Source organism: Panthera pardus, unplaced genomic scaffold (assembly GCF_024362965.1).
Source record: "Panthera pardus isolate Hobbes unplaced genomic scaffold, ASM2436296v1 HiC_scaffold_7, whole genome shotgun sequence".
NCBI classification, from domain to species: domain Eukaryota; kingdom Metazoa; phylum Chordata; class Mammalia; order Carnivora; family Felidae; genus Panthera; species Panthera pardus.
In genome coordinates, this window is record NW_026527002.1 from 57,256,128 (window position 1) to 57,276,047 (window position 19,920).

Below are 19,920 nucleotides of genomic sequence, written 5' to 3' on the forward strand. Positions count from 1 at the left end.
CGCCCTCCAGAGCAAAGAGAAGACATGCTCATTATAATGATTCAATTTTCCTAAGCTCATGGTTCTTCTCCTATAATACCGCTAACCATGTGTGCTGATACCCTACACTCTTCATATCAGTCTATGAGAATTAGGGCTTAGAGAACCAGCACAAATGTTTGTACTGTGGCTGCTGACACTCCTGCATATAATAAAATCTCCTTCATTTCTGACTCAAGAGTTTGGTGTCTTCTATCAATACCCAAGAAACTGTAGCAGAGAAATTTGTGAGCTTGCAAGTCCAGTAAAATCTGACTCTATACTTCTGGGCATTGACTAACTGAATGACCTTGAGCAGTTATTTCAAAAGTTTTGCACTTTGGTTTTGTACTGTAATGAAATTTAAAAGTGACTACACTTATAATTTTCTTAGTACACTACAGTGATCAAATGGTATACTACGTGTTCAAATAAATGGTAGCTAATAGTAGTCAGAGAAATAGCAATGGCCAAGGCAGCAGGATTAGAAGTAGCAGCAACAGAAGCAAAGGTAGCTAACACTGAAAGAACGCTAATGTGCAGCAGATATTTTACTAAGTGGCAGGTATAGGTTTTCTTACCTAATCTTCACAACAAATGCAATAGGTGTTTCCTCTCTCTCTCTCTCTCTCTCTCTCTCTCTCTCACTGGTTAAGTGAGATAAATGAATCTCAAAGAGTTGATATGATTTGCCTGAAGTAACTCCCATGGTCATTGTCAAAGCAGGGATAAGAAGCTACCTGTGTCTGATTTTCAGGGATCTCTCCTACATGCACTTGTAGCCCCATGTTGGAGAGGAAGCTACAAAGGAACTTAGATCAGAAGTTGGACATTCCTACCGCCCATGTGTAAAGGAAACGAATGCGAAAAAATAAAGAAGATATGAGTCACTTATCTTGTTTGTTAGAAAAAGCTAGCCCACAGAAAACGATATAGGTCTCCAAAATTTCTGTGGGCAAGATTTATCCATGAATTCAGCTTCCACCAAGTAGAACATGTTCTTTCAGGCACTGTATTTTGAAACTTTGTCCACATTAGAGGATTATTAGGTTTCCCCCATTATATAAATAATCTTTATCTGTATCCATTAAGAAAACAATATAGCATTCTTATTTCACAAATTCCCAAGTAAGTCTTCCACCAGATATTTTTTAAAAATTCAAAGATTCAATCTATATTTCAAAATGTAAGCAAAATTATTACTTTTACAGACTAATTAAATTTCAAAACATTATAAACTTCATGTTTTCCTAATGTAAATATAAGGACACATACATACACAATGTATGCATAAATATGTATATAAATGTAGAGATGCACTTTTCATTTCACAAGCAATATCTTATTTTGGCAAGCATTTTTTTCTAAAGCAGTCATGTAGTATACATATATATAAATAGTTATTGTTTTAAGCTTCACATTTTATAAAAGCAATAAGCACCAAGAGCCTAACATATTTTGCAAATATACTGTCTGATCCCAACTCTCGCTTTTGAAATGTATTCACTATATCAAACAGATATTCAATCAGCATAAAAATAAATATGATTTTAACTTTACCTCTGCATATGGGAACAGGAAAATCCCATGAGGCTGTATTAACTGAATTGGCTATACAGGTGAGTTGAGGGTGGCCATCGAGAATATATCCAGTCACACAGCTGTAGCGGATCTTGTCCCCAACATCAAACCGTGTACCATATAATACACCTTTGGGTGGAACTCCTGGATTGCCACAAGAGCTACTCTGCAATTCTAAAACAGGGGGAGAAAAGAAGAGTTTACAGTTATTTTAATACAGATTTTAATGTTTTAGATTTTTAAAATTATATGTAGATACAGATATCTCTTTTCCTTTTAAAGAGTCACAATAAAAAGAAATGTTTTTCACTTCAACACATGTAACACAGAGGTATGGAAAGGGAACTAAATTTTACCAAAACGGTGTTAGGTTTCACTCTTAGTGTTAGAAAAATTTTAAGATTTTAAAGTATTTAATCTTTCTAGCAATTTTAAAAATCAGTATTACTCATACACTACAGGTAATTAAAGCTATGATTAATACCATGTACATGGCTTCTTCAAAGTCACATTCTACTAACACAGCAATAAGCAAATCAAGTTTCATAAATATGCTCCCAATTCCTTTGATGCTTCTGCTTAACCCTAAACAGGTGCATTTCTCTGGAAACACATACATTTGGGGTGGATATTTATTTTTTCCATTTAAATAAGAAAAATATAGCAAAGAAATGGACATATTTTTCAAATTGTAGAGATTAGCCCAGAATTTCCAATTTGTTTATGGTAAACTTACAATATTAATAAGAAATGCATACAGTTGTGAAATTTTAAATAGACTGATATATAAAATACCTGCAAAATGCCTTATATGTTAGGATATTTTATCTCGTGCCTTATTTTATTACTGGATGCTTAAAAGTATACAAGTATGCAAATATAAGAGATTTTTAAAAATAATATATATTTCAGGGAAAAATCCAATTTCACTGTAAACGAAAACAACGGAAAGAAAATATATACAAATAGCAAAACTTACAGAACTTAGCAAGGTTAGGAAAGAATTATTCTTCCTGATGTTATTTTCTAAATTTTTATTACCTTTATATTATTTCATACTCTAAATAATTATCAACACATATAGAAACTAATGAATTAGGAGTTGAAAGGTGTTCAAGTTTGGGTAGGCTATAGTTTAGTTAATGGTATTATACAAATGTTAATTTCCTTCTTTGATAATTATGCTATGGTTACATAAGTAGTTGATATTAAGAGAAGCTGGATAAGAGTATAGGGAACTCTGTACTATTTTCACCATCTAACTGAAAGTCTGAAATTATTACAAAATAAAAAGCTAAAAAAAACCCACTACAACACAAAAATGAAGTATGTTTCCATTTTGCCTTGATAATTATCCCATTTGTGTAGTAAATTCCATGCAATGTTATTTTCTATTAAACCAAATATCTATAAGCCACCATAATATTAAAAATGTCAATGGCAGAAAATAAAAATATCATATAATATGTAGATGTAATTTTACAAAAGTTATGGTCACTTATAAATAGGAAGTGTCCACAGAGCTGAAATTTCTATTTTTATTCATAATAGGTTTATATTACTTTCGAAAGTGTTTTCTAAATGAACATTACTTTTTCTGTATAAACTTTTCAATGATAGTGGAAAAAAATCAGTGATAAAGTTCAAATGATATCAGTTTAATCAATGGAAAATGTATTGAGGATTTATATAATTTGCATTACATATATTAGAAATTAAACATTTCCTTTAATTTAAGACAATTAGAGTCTGAAGGATCCTGGGAAGATGGTGGAGTAGGAGGACGCTGGGCTCACTGCGCGTCCTGCTGATCACTTAGATTCCACCTACACCTGCCTAAATAATCCAGAAAACTGCCAGAGGATTAGCAGAACCAAGTCTCCAGAGCCAAGTGCAGACGAGAGGCCCACGGAAGAGGGTAGGGAGGGCAGAGAGGGGGTGCGCGTTCCACAGACTGGTGGAAGGGAGATGGGGCAGAGGGGCAGCCCACCGGCCAGGCAAAGCCCCCCAGTCTGACTGGCAAAAGCAGAGGGGTCAGACGGAGTGTGTTCTGACAGCAAGTGGGACTTGACATCTGGAAGGTTATAAGCTAACAGCTCTGCTCAGAGAACGGGAGGGCTGGAAGACAACTAGAGGGAGAGTTGTTGAGCCCTGGATGACAGAGCTCAGCTTGGCCGGGGGGGGGGGGGGGGGGGGGGGGGAAGGGCGCTCGCCAGCACCATCTCCCTCGCCCATCCCCCAGCAAAAATCCCAAAGGGAACCAGTTCCTGCCAGGGAACTTGCTTGCACCTTGCAAACACCCAACACTGGGCTTCTGTGGATCCATCCCTCCAGCAGGTGTGACTCCCTCCTGGTGCCATGGGGCCCCTCCCGAAGCGGATCTCCAAAGGAAAAGCGAGCTGAGCCTGCCTCTCCTGCCCCTGTGCACCTTGCCAATCCACTCCAGCTAATACGCCAGATCCCCAGCACCACAAGCCTGGCAGTGTTCAAGTAGCCCAGACGGGCCACACCACCCCACAGTGAATCCCACCCCTAGGAGAGGGGAAGACAAGGCACACACCAGTCTGACTGTGGCCGCAGCGCTGGGCTGGGGGCAGACATCAGGTCTGACTGCAGCCCTGCCCACCAACTCCAGTTATACATCACAGCACAGGGGAAGTGCCCTGCAGATCCGCACCACTCCAGGGACTATCCAAAATGACCAAACGGAAGAATTCCCCTAGAAAAAACCTCCAGGAAATAACAACAGCTAGCAAACTGATCAAAGATGATTTAAACAATATAACAGAAAGTAAACTTAGAAAAATAGTCATAAAATTAATCCCTGGGCTTGAAAACAGTATAAAGGACAGCAGAGAATCTATTGCTACAGAGATCAAGGGACTAAGGAACAGCCAGGAGGAGCTAAAAAATGCTATCAATGAGTTGCAAAATAAAATGGAGAAAACCAGGGCTCAGATTGAAGAGGCAGAGGAGAGAATAGGTGAACTAGAAGATAAAATTATGGAAAAAGAAGAAGCTGAGAAAAAGAGAGATAAAAAAATCCAGGCGTATGAGGGGAAAATTAGAGAACCAAGTGATGCACTAAAAAGAAATAATCTATGCATAATTGGTATTCCAGAGGAGGGAGAGAGAGGGAAAGGTGCTGAATGGGTACTTGAAGAAATAATAGCTGAGAACTTCCCTGATCTGGGGAGGAAAAAGGCATTGAAATCCAAGAGGAACAGAGAACTCCCTTCAGATGTAACGTGAATCGATCTTCTGCACGACATACCATAGTGAAACTGGCAAAATACAAGGATAAAGAGAAAATTCTGAAAGCAGCTAGAGATAAACGTGCTCTAACATATAAAGGGAGACCTATAAGACTCATGACCGATCTCTCTGCTGAAACTTGGCAGGCCAGAAAGGAATGGCAAGAGATCTTCAGTGTGATGAACAGAAAAAAATACACAGCTGAGAATCCTTTATCCAGCAAGTCTGTCATTTAGAATAGAAGGAGAGATAAAGGTCTTCCCAAACAAACAAAAACTGAAGGAATTTGTCACCACGAAACCAGCCCTACAAGAGATCCTAAGGGGGATCCTGTGAGACAAAGTACCAGAGACATCACTACAAGCATGAAACCTATGGTCATCACAATGACTCTAAACCCATATCTTTCTATAATACACTGAATGTAAATGGACTAAATGCACCAACCAAAAGACATAGGGTATCCGAATGGATAAAAAAACAACACCCATCTATTTGCTGTCTACAAGAGACTCATTTTAGACCAGAGTACACCTTCAGATTGAGAGGATGAGGGGATGGAGAACTATTTATCATGCCACTGGAAGTCAAAAGAAAGCTGGAGTAGCCATACTTATACCAGACAAACTAGACTTTAAATTAAAGGCTGTAACGAGAGATGAACAAGGGCATTATATAACAATTACAGGGTCTATCCATCAGGAAGAGCTAACAATTATAAATGTCTATGTGCCTAATACAGGAGCCCCCAAATATATAAATAATTACTCACAAACATAAGCAACCTTATGGATAAGAATGTGGTAATTGCAGGGGACTTTAACACTCCACTTACAGAAATGGATAGATCATCTAGTCACATGGTCAATAAAGAAACAAGGGCCCTGAATGATACATTGGATCAGATGGATTTGACAGATATATTTAGAACTCTGCATCCCAAAGCAACAGAATATACTTTCTTCTCAAGTGCACATGGAACATTCTCCAAGATAGATCACATACTGGGTCACAAAACAGCCCTTCATAAGTATACAAGAATTGAAATCATACCAGGCATACTTTCAGACCACAATGCTATGAAGCTTGAAATCAACCACAGGAAAAAGTCTGGAAAACCTCCAAAAGCATGGAGGTTAAAGAACACCCTACTAAAGAATGAATGGATCAACCAGGCAATTAGAGAAGAAATTAAAAAATATTTGGAAACAAATGAAAATGAAAATACAACAATCCAAATGCTTTGGGAAGCAGCGAAGGCAGTCCTGAGAGGAAAATACATTGTATTCCAGGCCTATCTCAAGAAAAAAGAAAAATCCTAAATACAAAATCTAACAGCACACCTAAAGGAAATAGAAGCAGAACAGCAAAGACACCCCAAACCCAGAAGAAGAGAAATAATAAAGATCAGAACAGAAATAAACAATACAGAATCTAAAAGAACTGTAGAGCAGATCAATGAAACCAAGAGTTGGTTTTTTTGAAAAAATAAACAAAATTGATAAACCTCTAGCCAGGCTTCTCAAAAAGAAAAGGGAGATGACCCAAATAGATAAAATCATGAATGAAAATGGAATTATTACAACCAATCCCTCAGAGATACAAGCAATTATCAGGGAATACTATGAAAAATTATATGCCAACAAACTGGACAAACTGGAAGAAATGGACAAATTCCTAAACACAAACACACTTCCAAAACTCAATCAGGAGGAAATAGAAAGCTTGAACAGACCCATAACCGGTGAAGAAATTGAATCAGTCATCAAAAATCTCCCAACAAATAAGAGTCCAGGACCAGATGGCTTCCCAGGGGAGTTCTACCAGACGTTTAAAGCAGAGATAATACCTATCCTTCTCAAGCTATTCCAAAAAATAGAAAAGGAAGGCAAACTTCCAGACTCATTCTATGAATCCAGTATTACTTTGATTCCTAAACCAGACAGAGACCCAGTAAAAAAAGAGAACTACAGGCCAATATCCCTGATGAATATGGATGCAAAAATTCTCAATAAGATACTAGCAAATCTAATTCAACAGCATATAAAAAGAATTATTCACCATGATCAAGTGGGATTCATTCCTGGGATGCAGGGCTGGTTCAACATTTGCAAATCAATCAACGTGATACATCACATTAATAAAAGAAAAGATAAGAACCATATGATCCTGTCAATCAATGCAGAAAAGGCCTTTGACAAACTTCAGCAAACTTTCTTAATGAAAATGCTCGAGAAAGTTGGGACAGAAGGAACATACTTAAAGATCATAAGAGCCATTTATGAAAAGCCCACAGCTAACATCATCCTCAATGGGGAAAACTGAGATTTTTTTCCCTGAGATCAGGAACACGACAGGGATGTCCACTCTCACCACTGTTGTTTACCATAGTGTTGGAAGTTCTAGCATCAGCAATCAGACAACAAAAGGAAATCAAAGGCATCAAAGTTGGCAAAAATGAAGTTAAGCTTTCACTTTTTGCAGATGACATGATATTATACATGGAAAATGCGATAGACTCCACCAGAAGTCTGCTAGAACTGATACATGAATTCAGCAAAGTTGCAGGATACAAAATCAATGTACAGAAATCAGTTGCATTCCTATACACTAATAATGAAGCAACAGAAAGACAAATAAAGAAACTGATCCCATTCACAGTTGCACCAAGAAGCATCAAATACCTAGGAATAAATCTAACCAAAGATGGAAAAGATCTGTATGCTGAAAACTATAGAAAGCTTATGAAGGAAATTGAAGAAGATATAAAGAAATGGAAAAACATTCCGTGCTCATGGATTGGGAGAATAAATATTGTCAAAATGTCAATACTACCCAAAGCTATCTACACATTCAATGCAATCCCAATCAAAATTGCACCAGCATTCTTCTCGAAACTAGAACAAGCAATCCTAAAATTCATATAGAACCACAAAAGTCCCTGAATAGCCAAAGTAATTTTGAAGAAGAAGACCAAAGCGGGAGGCAGCCCAATCCCAGACTTCAGCCTCTACTACAAAGCTGTCATCATCAAGACAGCATGGTATTGGCACAAAAACAGACACATAGATGAATGGAATAGAATAGAAACCCCAGAACTAGACCCACAAACGTGTGGCCAACTCATCTTTGACAAAGCAGGAAAGAACATCCAATGGAAAAAAGACAGTCTCTTTAACAAAAACTGCTGGGAGAACAGGACAGCAACATGCAGAAGATTGAAACTAGACCACTTCCTCATACCGTTCACAAAAATAAACTCAAAATGGATAAAGAACCTGAATGTGAGACAGGAAACCATCAAACCCTAGAGGAGAAAGCAGGAAAAGACCTCTCTGACCTCAGCCGTAGCAATTTCTTACTTGACACTTCCCTAAAGGCAAGGGAATTAAAAGCAAAAATGAACTCCTGGGACCTTATGAAGATAAAAAGCTTCTGCACAGCAAAGGAAACAGCCAACAAAACTAAAAGGCAACCAACAGAATGGGAAAAGATATTTGCAAATGACATATCGGACAAAGGGCTAGTATTCAAAATCTATAAAGAGCTCACCAAACTCCACACCTGAAAAACAAATAACCCAGTGAAGAAATGGGCAGAAAACATGAATAGACACTTCTCTAAAGAAGACATCCGGATGGCCAACAGGCACATGAAAAGATGCTCAACGTCACTCCTCATCAGGGAAATACAAATCAAAACCACACTCAGATATCACCTCATGCCAGTCAGAGTGGCCAAAATGAACAAATCAGGAGACTATAGATGCTGGAGAGGATGTGGAGAAACGGGAACCCTTTTGCACTGTTGGTGGGAATGCAAATTGGTGTAGCCACTCTGGAAAACAGTGTGGAGGTTCCTCAGAAAATTAAAAATAGACCTACCCTATGACCCAGCAGTAGCACTGCTAGGAATTTACCCAAGGGATACAGGAGTACTGATGCATAGGGGCACTTGTACCCCAATGTTTATAGCAGCACTCTCAACAATAGCCAAATTATGGCAAGAGCCTAAATGTCCATCAACTGATGAATGGATAAAGAAATTGTGGTTTATATACACAATGGAGTACTACGTGGCAATGAGAAAGAATGAAATATGGCCCTTTGTAGCAACATGGATAGAACTGGAGAGTGTGATGCTAAGTGAAATAAGCCATACAGAGAAAGACAGATACCATATGGTTTCACTCTTATGTGGATCCTGAGAAACTTAACAGAAACCCATGGGGGAGGGGAAGGAAAAAAAAAGGAGGTTAGGGTGGGAGAGAGCCAAAACAATAGAGACTCTTAAAAACTGAGAACAAACTGAGAGTTGACGGGGGGGGGGGGGGGGGGGTGATGGGTATGAGGAGGGCACCTTTTGGGATGAGCACTGGGTGTTGTATGGAAGTCAATTTGACAATAAACTTCATATATTGAACAAACAATTTAGAAAAAATTAGAGTCTGAAACCCAAAAAAGTAAAAAAAAAAAAAAAAAAAAGAAAGAAAACAAGTTGAGTAATATTGGTTAAGTAGCAATAGTTTCTATAAATAACAATTTTCTTAAGTTCCCTCTGCATTTAAAGATACATCATAAACTAATAACTGTAAAGTATTGTAAATACCAATAACTAAGTCTTCAAGGCATATGCTGGAAGTAATTTTGAGTAAAATTTAAAACATATGGTCTGTGAATTTTGACTAATTCTTTATAAAATACTTTTGAAATTAACAGTTTATTTTGAAATAGTTTTTTTTTTGGAAAATTCATTTGATTGACATGAGACGTTTGCTGCGAGATGTTGGGGTTAATAAATTTTGATAAAATGAAAAACATTCAATCCCTTGCATATAGTAATAACAAAGGAAATTATTTTAATGAAACCACCACTGTGGCCTTAGAATCAAGCCACTCCTTTTGCTCTCACCTCCTAAAAAATAATTAAGGTCAGGACTTCAATTATCATAAAGTTATATATCCAGGAGACAAAAGCAGTTTCCAAATTATTTCACAAGAAGCAGTTAGGTGGAAGAATGAAGGGGAAAAGAAAAGAAAGTTCTTAAATAGTTCTTGTACTCTCATTTAACTTTGATTTAAATGAATAAACATTAAGGAGAACAAAATACCTAAGCAAAAATGGAAAACAGGAAGTCAATGAATGAATAACAATACTGGAATTGGAATTGGGTTGAAACCTCAATACATTACCTAATCTATTGCCTGCCTTGTGGCTGAATTATTTCTAAACCAACAGACAGAAAAGAAGTTAGGCTGTTTCAAAATAAAACTCAAAAAAAGATAATTCTAAAACATATCTGGTTCACCTTCAGGAAATTCCTACTGTTGATTGCCCCTGTTTTTTTGACTTCCATAAAAAAAGAACTACCCATCATTCTCTGTAGACAATAACCCATGGAAGACAGTTATTAAGAGGTTTCAAATTCAGGTTTAATAGATCCCAATTCTATAGCCATTGCTCATGGATTCCTTTTTTTAAAAATTTTTTAGGTTTATTTATTTATTTTGAGAGAGAGAGAGAGAGAAAGAGAGAGAGCATGAGCAGGGGCAGAGAGAGAGGGAGAGAGAGAATCCCAAGCAGGCTCCATGTTGTCAGCACAGAGCCTGACGCAGGGCTTGATCACATGAACCGTGAGATCATGGCCTGAGCTGAAATCAAGAGTCAGACAGTTAACTGACTAAGCCACCCAGGCACCACATGGATTCTATTTTTTGTTCTCTCCCAACCCTTTAATTTGGGACTTCTCTCTAAACTATGCCCATTTTAAGACACACAGCCAAGGATATGTTATTAACTGAAAGAATTATATAACCCAACATCAAAAAATGCTATATTCTGATTGAACATTCACTTTTTAGTCTTGATTTTTATAAAAATAAATAGTGTTTCATATATTAACTTTTTAAATTAACTTGTTAATTAATATAAGATCTCTTGAACTAGCTAAGTGAGACTAATTTTTAGACATTGTTTCTACCAGCTATCACAAGTTTGAATTGCAGGGGGAAGTGAAGACACATTATACCAAGTTCTGTAAAGCAGACTATAAACTAATTATTAATATACATGGAATTTACAATAAGTGGTGATTTTTCTTATTGTAAAATCTTTAAGGAAAATAGAGATTTAAGCAATAAAGAATTTTCATGTTAATTCATCAAAGGTATCTGGAAGATAACGACACCATTCTTGTTACTTCACTGTGTTTCTGAAGCAAATAATTACATCTAAAAAAAGCAAACTTCCCAAATAGATTGCTATCTTCATTTACCAACAGATGACACTAATATATGTATTGAAAAGTTTAGGCGATCAAAATAAAACAATTATAGAACCTGATATATTCTCATCATATATTCCATAATGCAAAGATTAAAATGGAATTGGAGTGCTCTGGGGAGAGTACTTTAAATTTATTGTCATGATACTATTGTTTGAGCATTGATCAATTCTTTTTAATGCAAAAATAAATATATAAAACTCCTTATGTACTGCTGCCTTGTTTGAATTTATTCTTGAGACTGTGCCAGGAGACTGTGTTTGTGAATAAACCAGAAATATTCAAGCGTGAGTAGTTTAGTGGATTGAGATTACTGGAAAATATATGTGAAGACTTTACACTCAAAAAATGTTTCTGAAGGGGTGCCTGGGTAGTTTAGTCAGCTAAACATCCGACTCTTGATTTAGGTTCAGGTCACTGTTTCTAGGTTATGAGATCAAGCCCCGTGTCAGGTTCTGTGCTGGGCATGGACCCTGCTTAAGATTCTCTCTCTCTCTCCCTCTGTATCTCTCCCCCACTGTGCTCTCTTTCTCTGAAATAAACAAACAAACAAATAAACAAACAAATAAATAAATAAATAGGATATCCTCGTTTAAAAAAAAGCTTCTAAATATGTTAGAGACCCTTTTTGTAAGTTTATACTGTGCAGTCCAAATGATTGAGTCAATTTAAACTTCATCTATTTTTTTTTTTTGCTGGAAATACATGTATTTTATTTATCCTCTCTTCTCAGAGATAATGAAATTATAAGCAAATAATATGAAGGCATTTTGGCAACATAAACTGGTAAAGTGTATGGGATTATTGATACAGCCAAAAATTATTTGAGAAAGATCCAAGATAAATAAAAATCCAATTGTATCATGGAGGATGGAATTTATTGACACTCCTCCATGTTAGTTAAAAGGAAACATAAACTATAAATTACTTAATAACTGGCACAACTAATTCATTCATCAGAAGCTCTTGAGGGTTACTGTTAACATTGGTGCTCTGTGATGTATACAGTTAAAGCAACACCACCTCCCTTGCTTTCTAAGAGTTCACAATTTGAATAAGTGAATAGCCTTAATTGTTGAGATGAGCTGTCAGCCATCTCCTTTTTTAGCCATTCACATTCCCACTTACAGTTCACAAATTACCCAACACCATGTATGATTTTTCCCGTTGTACAGAAAGGGAAACTGAGACTCAGATAGATTAAATAATTTTCCCAAAGTCACCCAACTAATGAATATATTTTTAGTTCAAGCATAGATGTCTCTAACGTTAAAAAAAAAAATAAAGCCGTCAATTATTTCACAATTGCATATTGTTGTCCATGAAAAACACATATTCGTTTCACAAGTGTTTGGGTTTTTTTAAATTTTTTTTTAACATATATTCATTTTTGAAAGACAGAGAGAGACTGAGCGCAAATGGGGTAGGGGCAGAGAGAGAGGGAGACACAGAATCTGAAGCAGGCTCCAGGCTCCAAGCTGTCAGCACAGAGCCTGATGCAGGGCTTGAACTCACAGACCGCAAGATCATGACCCGCGCCAAAGTCGGCCGCCCAACCGACTGAGCCACCCAGGCGCCCCTCACAAGTGTTTATTAAGCAGCTATTATGGGCAATACTCTGGGGATATAGTTTTGCAAATGACCAGGCTTCCCTATGAATATCATTGATTCATTAATTCTTTCATCTATTAGTTGCTATCACATGGCCCTGCCCTCATGGAATTTACCAACTTGGTGTTGACCAAGTCAATAAGCAAGTAATTACATAATATTAATTATAATATGACAGCGAGATAAAGGAAACCTACAGGCTATAATGAAAGTATATAAATGAGAAAACTTAGTCTTGGTTAAGAGGTGGTCTGAAAAGAATTTCCTGATAAAGTCAGGTTGAAACAGATCTGAAATAGGACAGGGAGTTAACTGTATATATAATATATATTATATATATACAATTTACATATTATATATATAATATATATATTATGTACATTATGTATATTATATATACAATTTACATATTATGTATATTATATATACAATTTACATATTATATATATTACATATATATAAAGGAGTGTTAAGTATGTTCAAAATTTGGAAATCTAAGAATCAAAGTACTATAATAGTTACTAGATTTGCCAAGGTTTGATGGGTGTGCTAGGGTAGAAACAGAATTGAAAAGAATATCCCAAAAGGGTCAAAGATAGGTTCATGTAAGGAATACATATCCTATGCATTAGTTCGTGACTAGAAAAGGGAACTATTTCTGTCATCGAATATTTTTTGAAAGAGATACTATAAGCTCTACAGAGGAAATGATTCAGGGTAAATAACTGAAATACAGTCTAAACATACATATGGTAAGAAATTTTCACAAGTGTGTACGATACGTATTTTGTGAGTTTACTAATTGAATATTAATTTAATCTCGAAAATGATTAATTGGTAAGCAGAGCCATGAAAATTATTTATTAAGAAGATGAGTAGCCAGGGTCACCTGGTGGCTCAGTCAGTTGGGTGTCCAACTCTTGATTTCAGCTCAGGTTATGATCTCATGGTTTGTGAAATTGATCATTGTGTCAGGCTCCTTGTGGAGCCTGTTTTGGATTCTTTCTCCCTCTCTCTCTTCCTCTCCCCCATGCTCTCTCTCTCTCTTGCATGTGCGTTCTCTCTCTGAAAATAAATGAATCAAACACTTAAAAAAAAAAAAAAAAAGTGAGTAGCCCGAATACTGTATATATACTATTTGTACATGAGAATATCAACTTCATAGGGCTGTTAATATATTTATATAAAACAATATATGTAAGTCATATTATATGCTGAGCACACAATACATGGCAGATATTATTATTAGCTCAACAAATTGCAGTTTTATTTTTATTTCAATCAACTTGGCATTTGAGACATCTCAATTAGGTGTGATTAAGTTTTGATCTACTAGAGGTAGGGTCATGTCTTCATTAAATGCTAACTACCTTAGATCATTCCTGATGTCTTAAAAATTACCCCCAAAACACTGACTTAATCAAAGGTAAAATTCCATTACTCCTCTCTAGGTCATACATGAAATTCAAGGTGTAATTTCAATTCCTGATAGAAAATTTGTACAACCAAATTCACAAAGCTTCCCTATGAATATCATTGATTCATTAATTCTTTCATCCGTTAGTTGGTATCATATATGAAGCCCCATGCCAGGCACAGTGAATATAAAAAGATAGCTGATGTATCCTCACAAAGTCCAGATAAATTTTTAAAAAATGTAAAATACTTATTAGGGGCACCTGTTTGGCTCATTTGGTTGTGTCTGACTCTTGGTTTTGTCTCAGGTCATGATCTCACAGTTTGTGGGTTTGAACCCCATGTCGGGCTCGTTGCTGCAAAGCCTGCCCTGGATTCTACATCCCTCTCTCTCTCTGCCCCTCCCTTGCTCTCTACCTCAAAAATAAATAAGCTTATTTAAAAAAAAAAAGAGGACTGTAAGAGAAGATAGTTTTTATCACATTTTCCTTGGAGAAATTCAATAAAACTCTACAAAGCAACTTAGAAAAAGAGGAGTGATTTATACTAATAAACACTTTACAATAAGCTTGGCTTTAAAAAAAATCCCCAACTTGTTAGGAGCATATGGATAATTGTGAAAGGCAAGATATTTAGCAAAATATCCAGAAGAAAACCTGACCTTGAAAATTGGAACGAAAATTGAATGAAAGGATAGCGGATACCATGACTACAGAATTGCATAATTATTCAGTCAAATAGATGAAGCATGATCCTGCTGAGATCAATTAACAATGCTTTAAAACACTGTAAAATTATATCTACTAAGGGAAGTAAAATCAAGTTGTTTGTACCTCTTACAGAAAATTAATCTTAGGGTTTTATTTCCCAGATGATTAAAAATAATTTAGGAGACTATAACATCAAGTTGAACCACCTAGTACCTCTCATCCTGAGACCTGAAAGCACTTAAACAACTAATACATTTTCTAACTTTCTTAGTGGTACAAAATGTTCTTTTATTAAAGATACTAAACCATTTCATTCATGTAGGATATAAATGGTCTCATTTGAGAATTCACTTGGAGACTGGTTGAACAAACATTTTGTGAATATTTTGCATCAGCTATTACATCCATTCTGTCCCCACGGATTTTTACTTCAGCATGTATGACTGAATGATATTTTTTTTTCAACGTTTTTTATTTATTTTTGGGACAGAGAGAGACAAAGCATGAACGGGGGAGGGGCAGAGAGAGAGGGAGACACAGAATCGGAAACAGGCTCCAGGCTCCGAGCCATCAGCCCAGAGCCTGACGCGGGGCTCGAACTCACGGACCACGAGATCGTGACCTGGCTGAAGTCGGACACTCAACCGACTGCACCACCCAGGCGCCCCTGAATGATATTTTTTTTAATTTGCTTCCTCACTAGACTGTGAGCATCTTCAGAATAAGGACTCTAATTCATCTTTATTTGTTAAGAATTTAGTGTATTTTGCGGTATGTTGTTGACAAGCAGAAGAAAGAATTGCTCAGTTAATTGACAAATTTCCTCTAATAGAAAAAATATATAAAAGATTATCATCATCACACAGCGTTTGTTAGAGTAAATGTTTAAACACTAAATGGAGTGGAACGAGTAGACTACAAGAGAACTTTAGGCATATCATGAACTAAACTTGTGTCATAATAAGTACTGGGCCACACTGGCACCATGTGATTTGTAGGCATCAAATTATATTGTTATGCCATTTAAATCTGTATTTGTTTTTCCTAATGAAAGTGCATTAACTTTCATAAGCCACTTCCTAAGCATGAGCATAATTCCTAAGCTGCTGGCCATCTCATGGTCCTCAGTGGGATGCTGTAAATGGAGCAAACATTAGACTACATTTGCCATTTTAAAAGTTGTCTTGAAGCTTCAAAAAGGTTTAGATTTTTTCAATCAAAAGGACACTATTGTTAATCATTATTATTTTAACTTAATGAAAAAGATTCAAACAAAGTATTAGCTGCCGGAGAAGAAATGATAGTAAACCAGAGGTGTCTTATTTCACCTATCTAAGAAGAAGACAGGTCACTGGAGTGATTTGGCTGGGATGAGGGGTGAATGAACACAGATTACAATGTGTTTTAAACAGCAGCAGAAGAAAAATCTACTGTCACTATTTTTTTTTTAATTAAAGTAAATCCTTAGGTGGGCTGATTATAAATTCCAAGGGAAGAAAGTGTGAAGCAGTGAAATAGTGTAAAACCAAGCACCTACAAATTTATGTCGTCTAGGTAATATCATTCTGTTTTGATATTGGTATATAGGGCCCACAGGTAACATAAATGAAAGTGTTTAGAGTCAGAATAACGGTCAAATGCAATAAAGAAAATCCATTGCACAATATCCAAAACTAGTAGTTTCTGGATATATACTCTTGATCTCTGAATAAGAAGCAATTAATGTTCTTTCAATTTCAAATACCTGTGCTCTGTTTTTTGGCAAAATAATTTTACCACCTAAGCTAGACTTATGAAAAACAATACTGTATTTTTATTTTGTATTAAAATATATGCATGGGAAGGTCATAAAATACAAAAAATTTTATTATTATCCAAACCTAACTATAGCCTGTATAGCCACCATAATGTTAACAAAGCAAAAAATAAATAAAATTATAGAATGGAAGCATATTAGCAGCCATCCTCATTTTAAAGTTTCTAAAAATGGAGTAACGCTGCATCTGGCATGAGTAGTGTTTGATAACTTGATTCAGAATAATAGAAAAATATGAATAGACTCTCCTCTTGGATGACAGAATTGGGACAAGTATCTGTATTAAGACTTGTGGGTAATTTAATTCTGTAGAAGGATGTGTTAAGCTGATTATGGATAATTTACTAGATTATATATTCATCCCATGTGAGTGAGAGATGCCACTATGTTTCAGCAATTAATCAATCACCAAATAATTACTGAAGCCTGAAGTATAAATGTCAAAGGGATATAAAAAATAGGACACTGTTTCTGTTCTTTTGGAACTTATAACTCAATTGGAAACATAAAACATGTATAGTATGACCTTCTGGCAATTAAATAATAAAATGGACTCCATAGCTCAACTTTTAAAAGTTACCTATTATATATTTATATAAAAGGAATAATATAGTATGAAATAAGAGAAGGATTTTAGTTGGAGAGGAGACAAGAGAAGAGTCAAATTACATGAATAAAGGCAAGAAAGAGAAATGTACAAGATGTGGCCAAGGGTAATATGCAAAACAAATCGCTCAAGTAGAATACCATATAATGAAACCCTAGAAATGACTATTAGGGGGACGCTTGGATGGCTCAGTCAGTTAAGCGTCTCTCAGTTTCTGTTCAGGTCATGATCTCACAGTTTATGAGATTGAGCCTCATATCAGGTTTTGTGCTAACAGTGTAGAGACTGCTTGGGATACCCTCTCTCCCTCTCTCTCCCTCTCTCTCTCTCTCTCTCTCTCTCTCTCTCTGACCCTCCCCTGGTCATGCTGTGAAAACAAATAAATAAACATTGAAAACAGAGAAGTGAATATTAGGGTGACACTCTGGAGAGGCTTTAAATTAGCGGTCTTAGGGTCAATGTTATGCTAATGCAGCCAAAAAGGCCTCATAATGAAATGAAACAGACAGCAGTTCTTCTATGTGACTCTCTGGCTGGTCTAGGCTAGGAGGGAACAGACTATGCCCGCAGGTCTTCAGGGACCCAAGATTTCTTCCATTTTGCTGCTCTGTCATCCCCTTGGGCCTTGTGTTTGTAAACTTGGTGGCACTGGATTTTGAGAAATGTTGAATTCCAAGCTACCTTGAATTCAAACAGAGGATACTGAGAGAAAGAAATTTTCCCTCCCTTTCCTTTATTCCGGACAAAACCCATTCTCATTACTACATTCTATTCAAATTCCAAAGTTTCTGGGAAATGCACTGCCTTTTTCCCCCCTCCCTGTTAAGGTCAATTCTAGTTCCTCATGGATTAGTACCTGTGAGAGAAGAAAAGGAATGGTCAAAATAAATATCCCTATGTGGATAAGGGAAGAAAAGGAAATATTCCACAGTCAATGGTCATGAAAATGAATAGAACATATTAGACATTACGAGGATCCTCCTACCTCAGAGGTCCCCAGTTTTGTTCTTGAGAATGTACTCCTTGTCCTGTGTCTTCTGTTGTCCCCTGGCATTTCCTGTCAAATAGTTCTTACCTGTCCACATTCTCTGTGGCAAAATCTGAAGTGGGAATGGGAGAGTAGACTATCCTTGGGAGTACAGGACTTATATCCTAAAGATGCACTTAAGAATTTAACAATCAGGGGTGCCTGAGTGGCTCAGTCGGTTAAGCATCAGACTTTGGCTTAGGTCATGATCTTGCGGTTCGTGGGTTCAAGCCCCACGTCTGCACTGATGGTGCAGAGCCTGCCTGGGATTCCCTCTCTCCCTCTCCCTTCCTCTGCCCCTCCCCCACTTGCAGTCTCTATCTCTCAAAATAAATAAACTTAAAGAAAAAAAATTAATAATCAAAGGGATTTGAAGAGATCTAGGATTTATTTGGCTAAAACTCCCTCCCTCATTAGGAACTGGTTTGTTTCCAGTTATTTTCACATGCCAATGAACACTCTCCACCCACCCCCAAACTATTTTCCACCTTTCTCATTGTCTCTTTAATCAGGACTACCTTGGGGTAATCTGAAGCAATCAGCTTGGGCAGGAATGCAACATTATTGGTCTCATCTTTGCCCCAGGGCTGGCCTCCATCCTTTGACTGAGAAATTTAATAAGAGACTCTGATAAGCCTTCCTATCCCCTGCTGTACAGAAGCAGTTGGCTTTTCCAACCCAAAACTCACCAGAATTTTAGAGTCTATTCCCTTCCACCCGTCTTTTAAAACTGGCCACCCTATGCCTGAGTCTGTGTTGTAAAACCTTGTCAAAGACACCCAGGAAAAGGCACAGGCTTTAACAACTTTCCCTTCATTCTTTTGAACTAGAGCCTCAGTGTTCTGCCTTCCACGTTGTCAGAACGAGTACAGTAAAACATTGCATCACAAGGAACTTGTTCTGTGAATGTTCTGCAAGAGAAAACATTTCTAGTAAATGTTAACTTGATAAACCAGCCATGTCTTGCAATACAAGTAGTATGTGACACTGAACGTCATATGATCACAACTGAGTCAATGGTTCTTGAAATTTGCCTTGATATACGAGTGCTTGCAATTAAAGTATGTTTCCAGAATGAATGAACGCTCGCAAACCATGGTTTTACTGTACTTCACTACACTTTCCATGACAGAAAAGTCACCAGCTGCATAGTTCATAATGTTTCCTCACTGTTATTCCTGACCACAAATCATTAACACATGTTGTGGGTATTTATTTTAACACACCACTTGCAGTACAAATATTTCATCAATGCCAGACACAAAAACCATTTTTTAAAGCATAAAGGGAGTTCACATAGCTTCCAGGAACAAGCCGTAGGCTGGACATCTTGATTAATACAGAATTAGCCCAATAAGCAGACTGCTACCTCAAAGCCACCACTGGAATGAAGTTTCCCTGGAGTCACTGACACTGCACCACCAACCTCTAACCAGCAGAAGGAGACTGGAGAAGAATCATTTGAAATTGCAATTGAAAAATCAGGGGGTCATAGCAAGAAGCAACAAACACACCACCATGTTTTACGTGTAGGAAGCCGGAAACTGCTGGAGTGACGTAAAATTGCAGCACGGAAAATGAAATCCACAGTGTGAA

At 36.7% G+C, this 19,920-nt stretch overlaps 1 protein-coding gene across 6 annotated transcripts in view; it reads right to left on the reverse strand.

The window, feature by feature from the left end:
- CSMD3 (CUB and Sushi multiple domains 3) overlaps positions 1 to 19,920 on the reverse strand; it is a 1,247,213-nt gene that overhangs the window by 942,057 nt on the left and 285,236 nt on the right. For all 6 annotated transcript variants that reach the window (XM_053896606.1, XM_019467839.2, XM_019467838.2 and 3 more), the window contains exon 4: positions 1,579 to 1,773. In XM_053896606.1, coding sequence (XP_053752581.1) covers positions 1,579 to 1,773 — 195 coding nt within the window. The remainder of the gene's footprint in view (positions 1 to 1,578; positions 1,774 to 19,920) is intronic.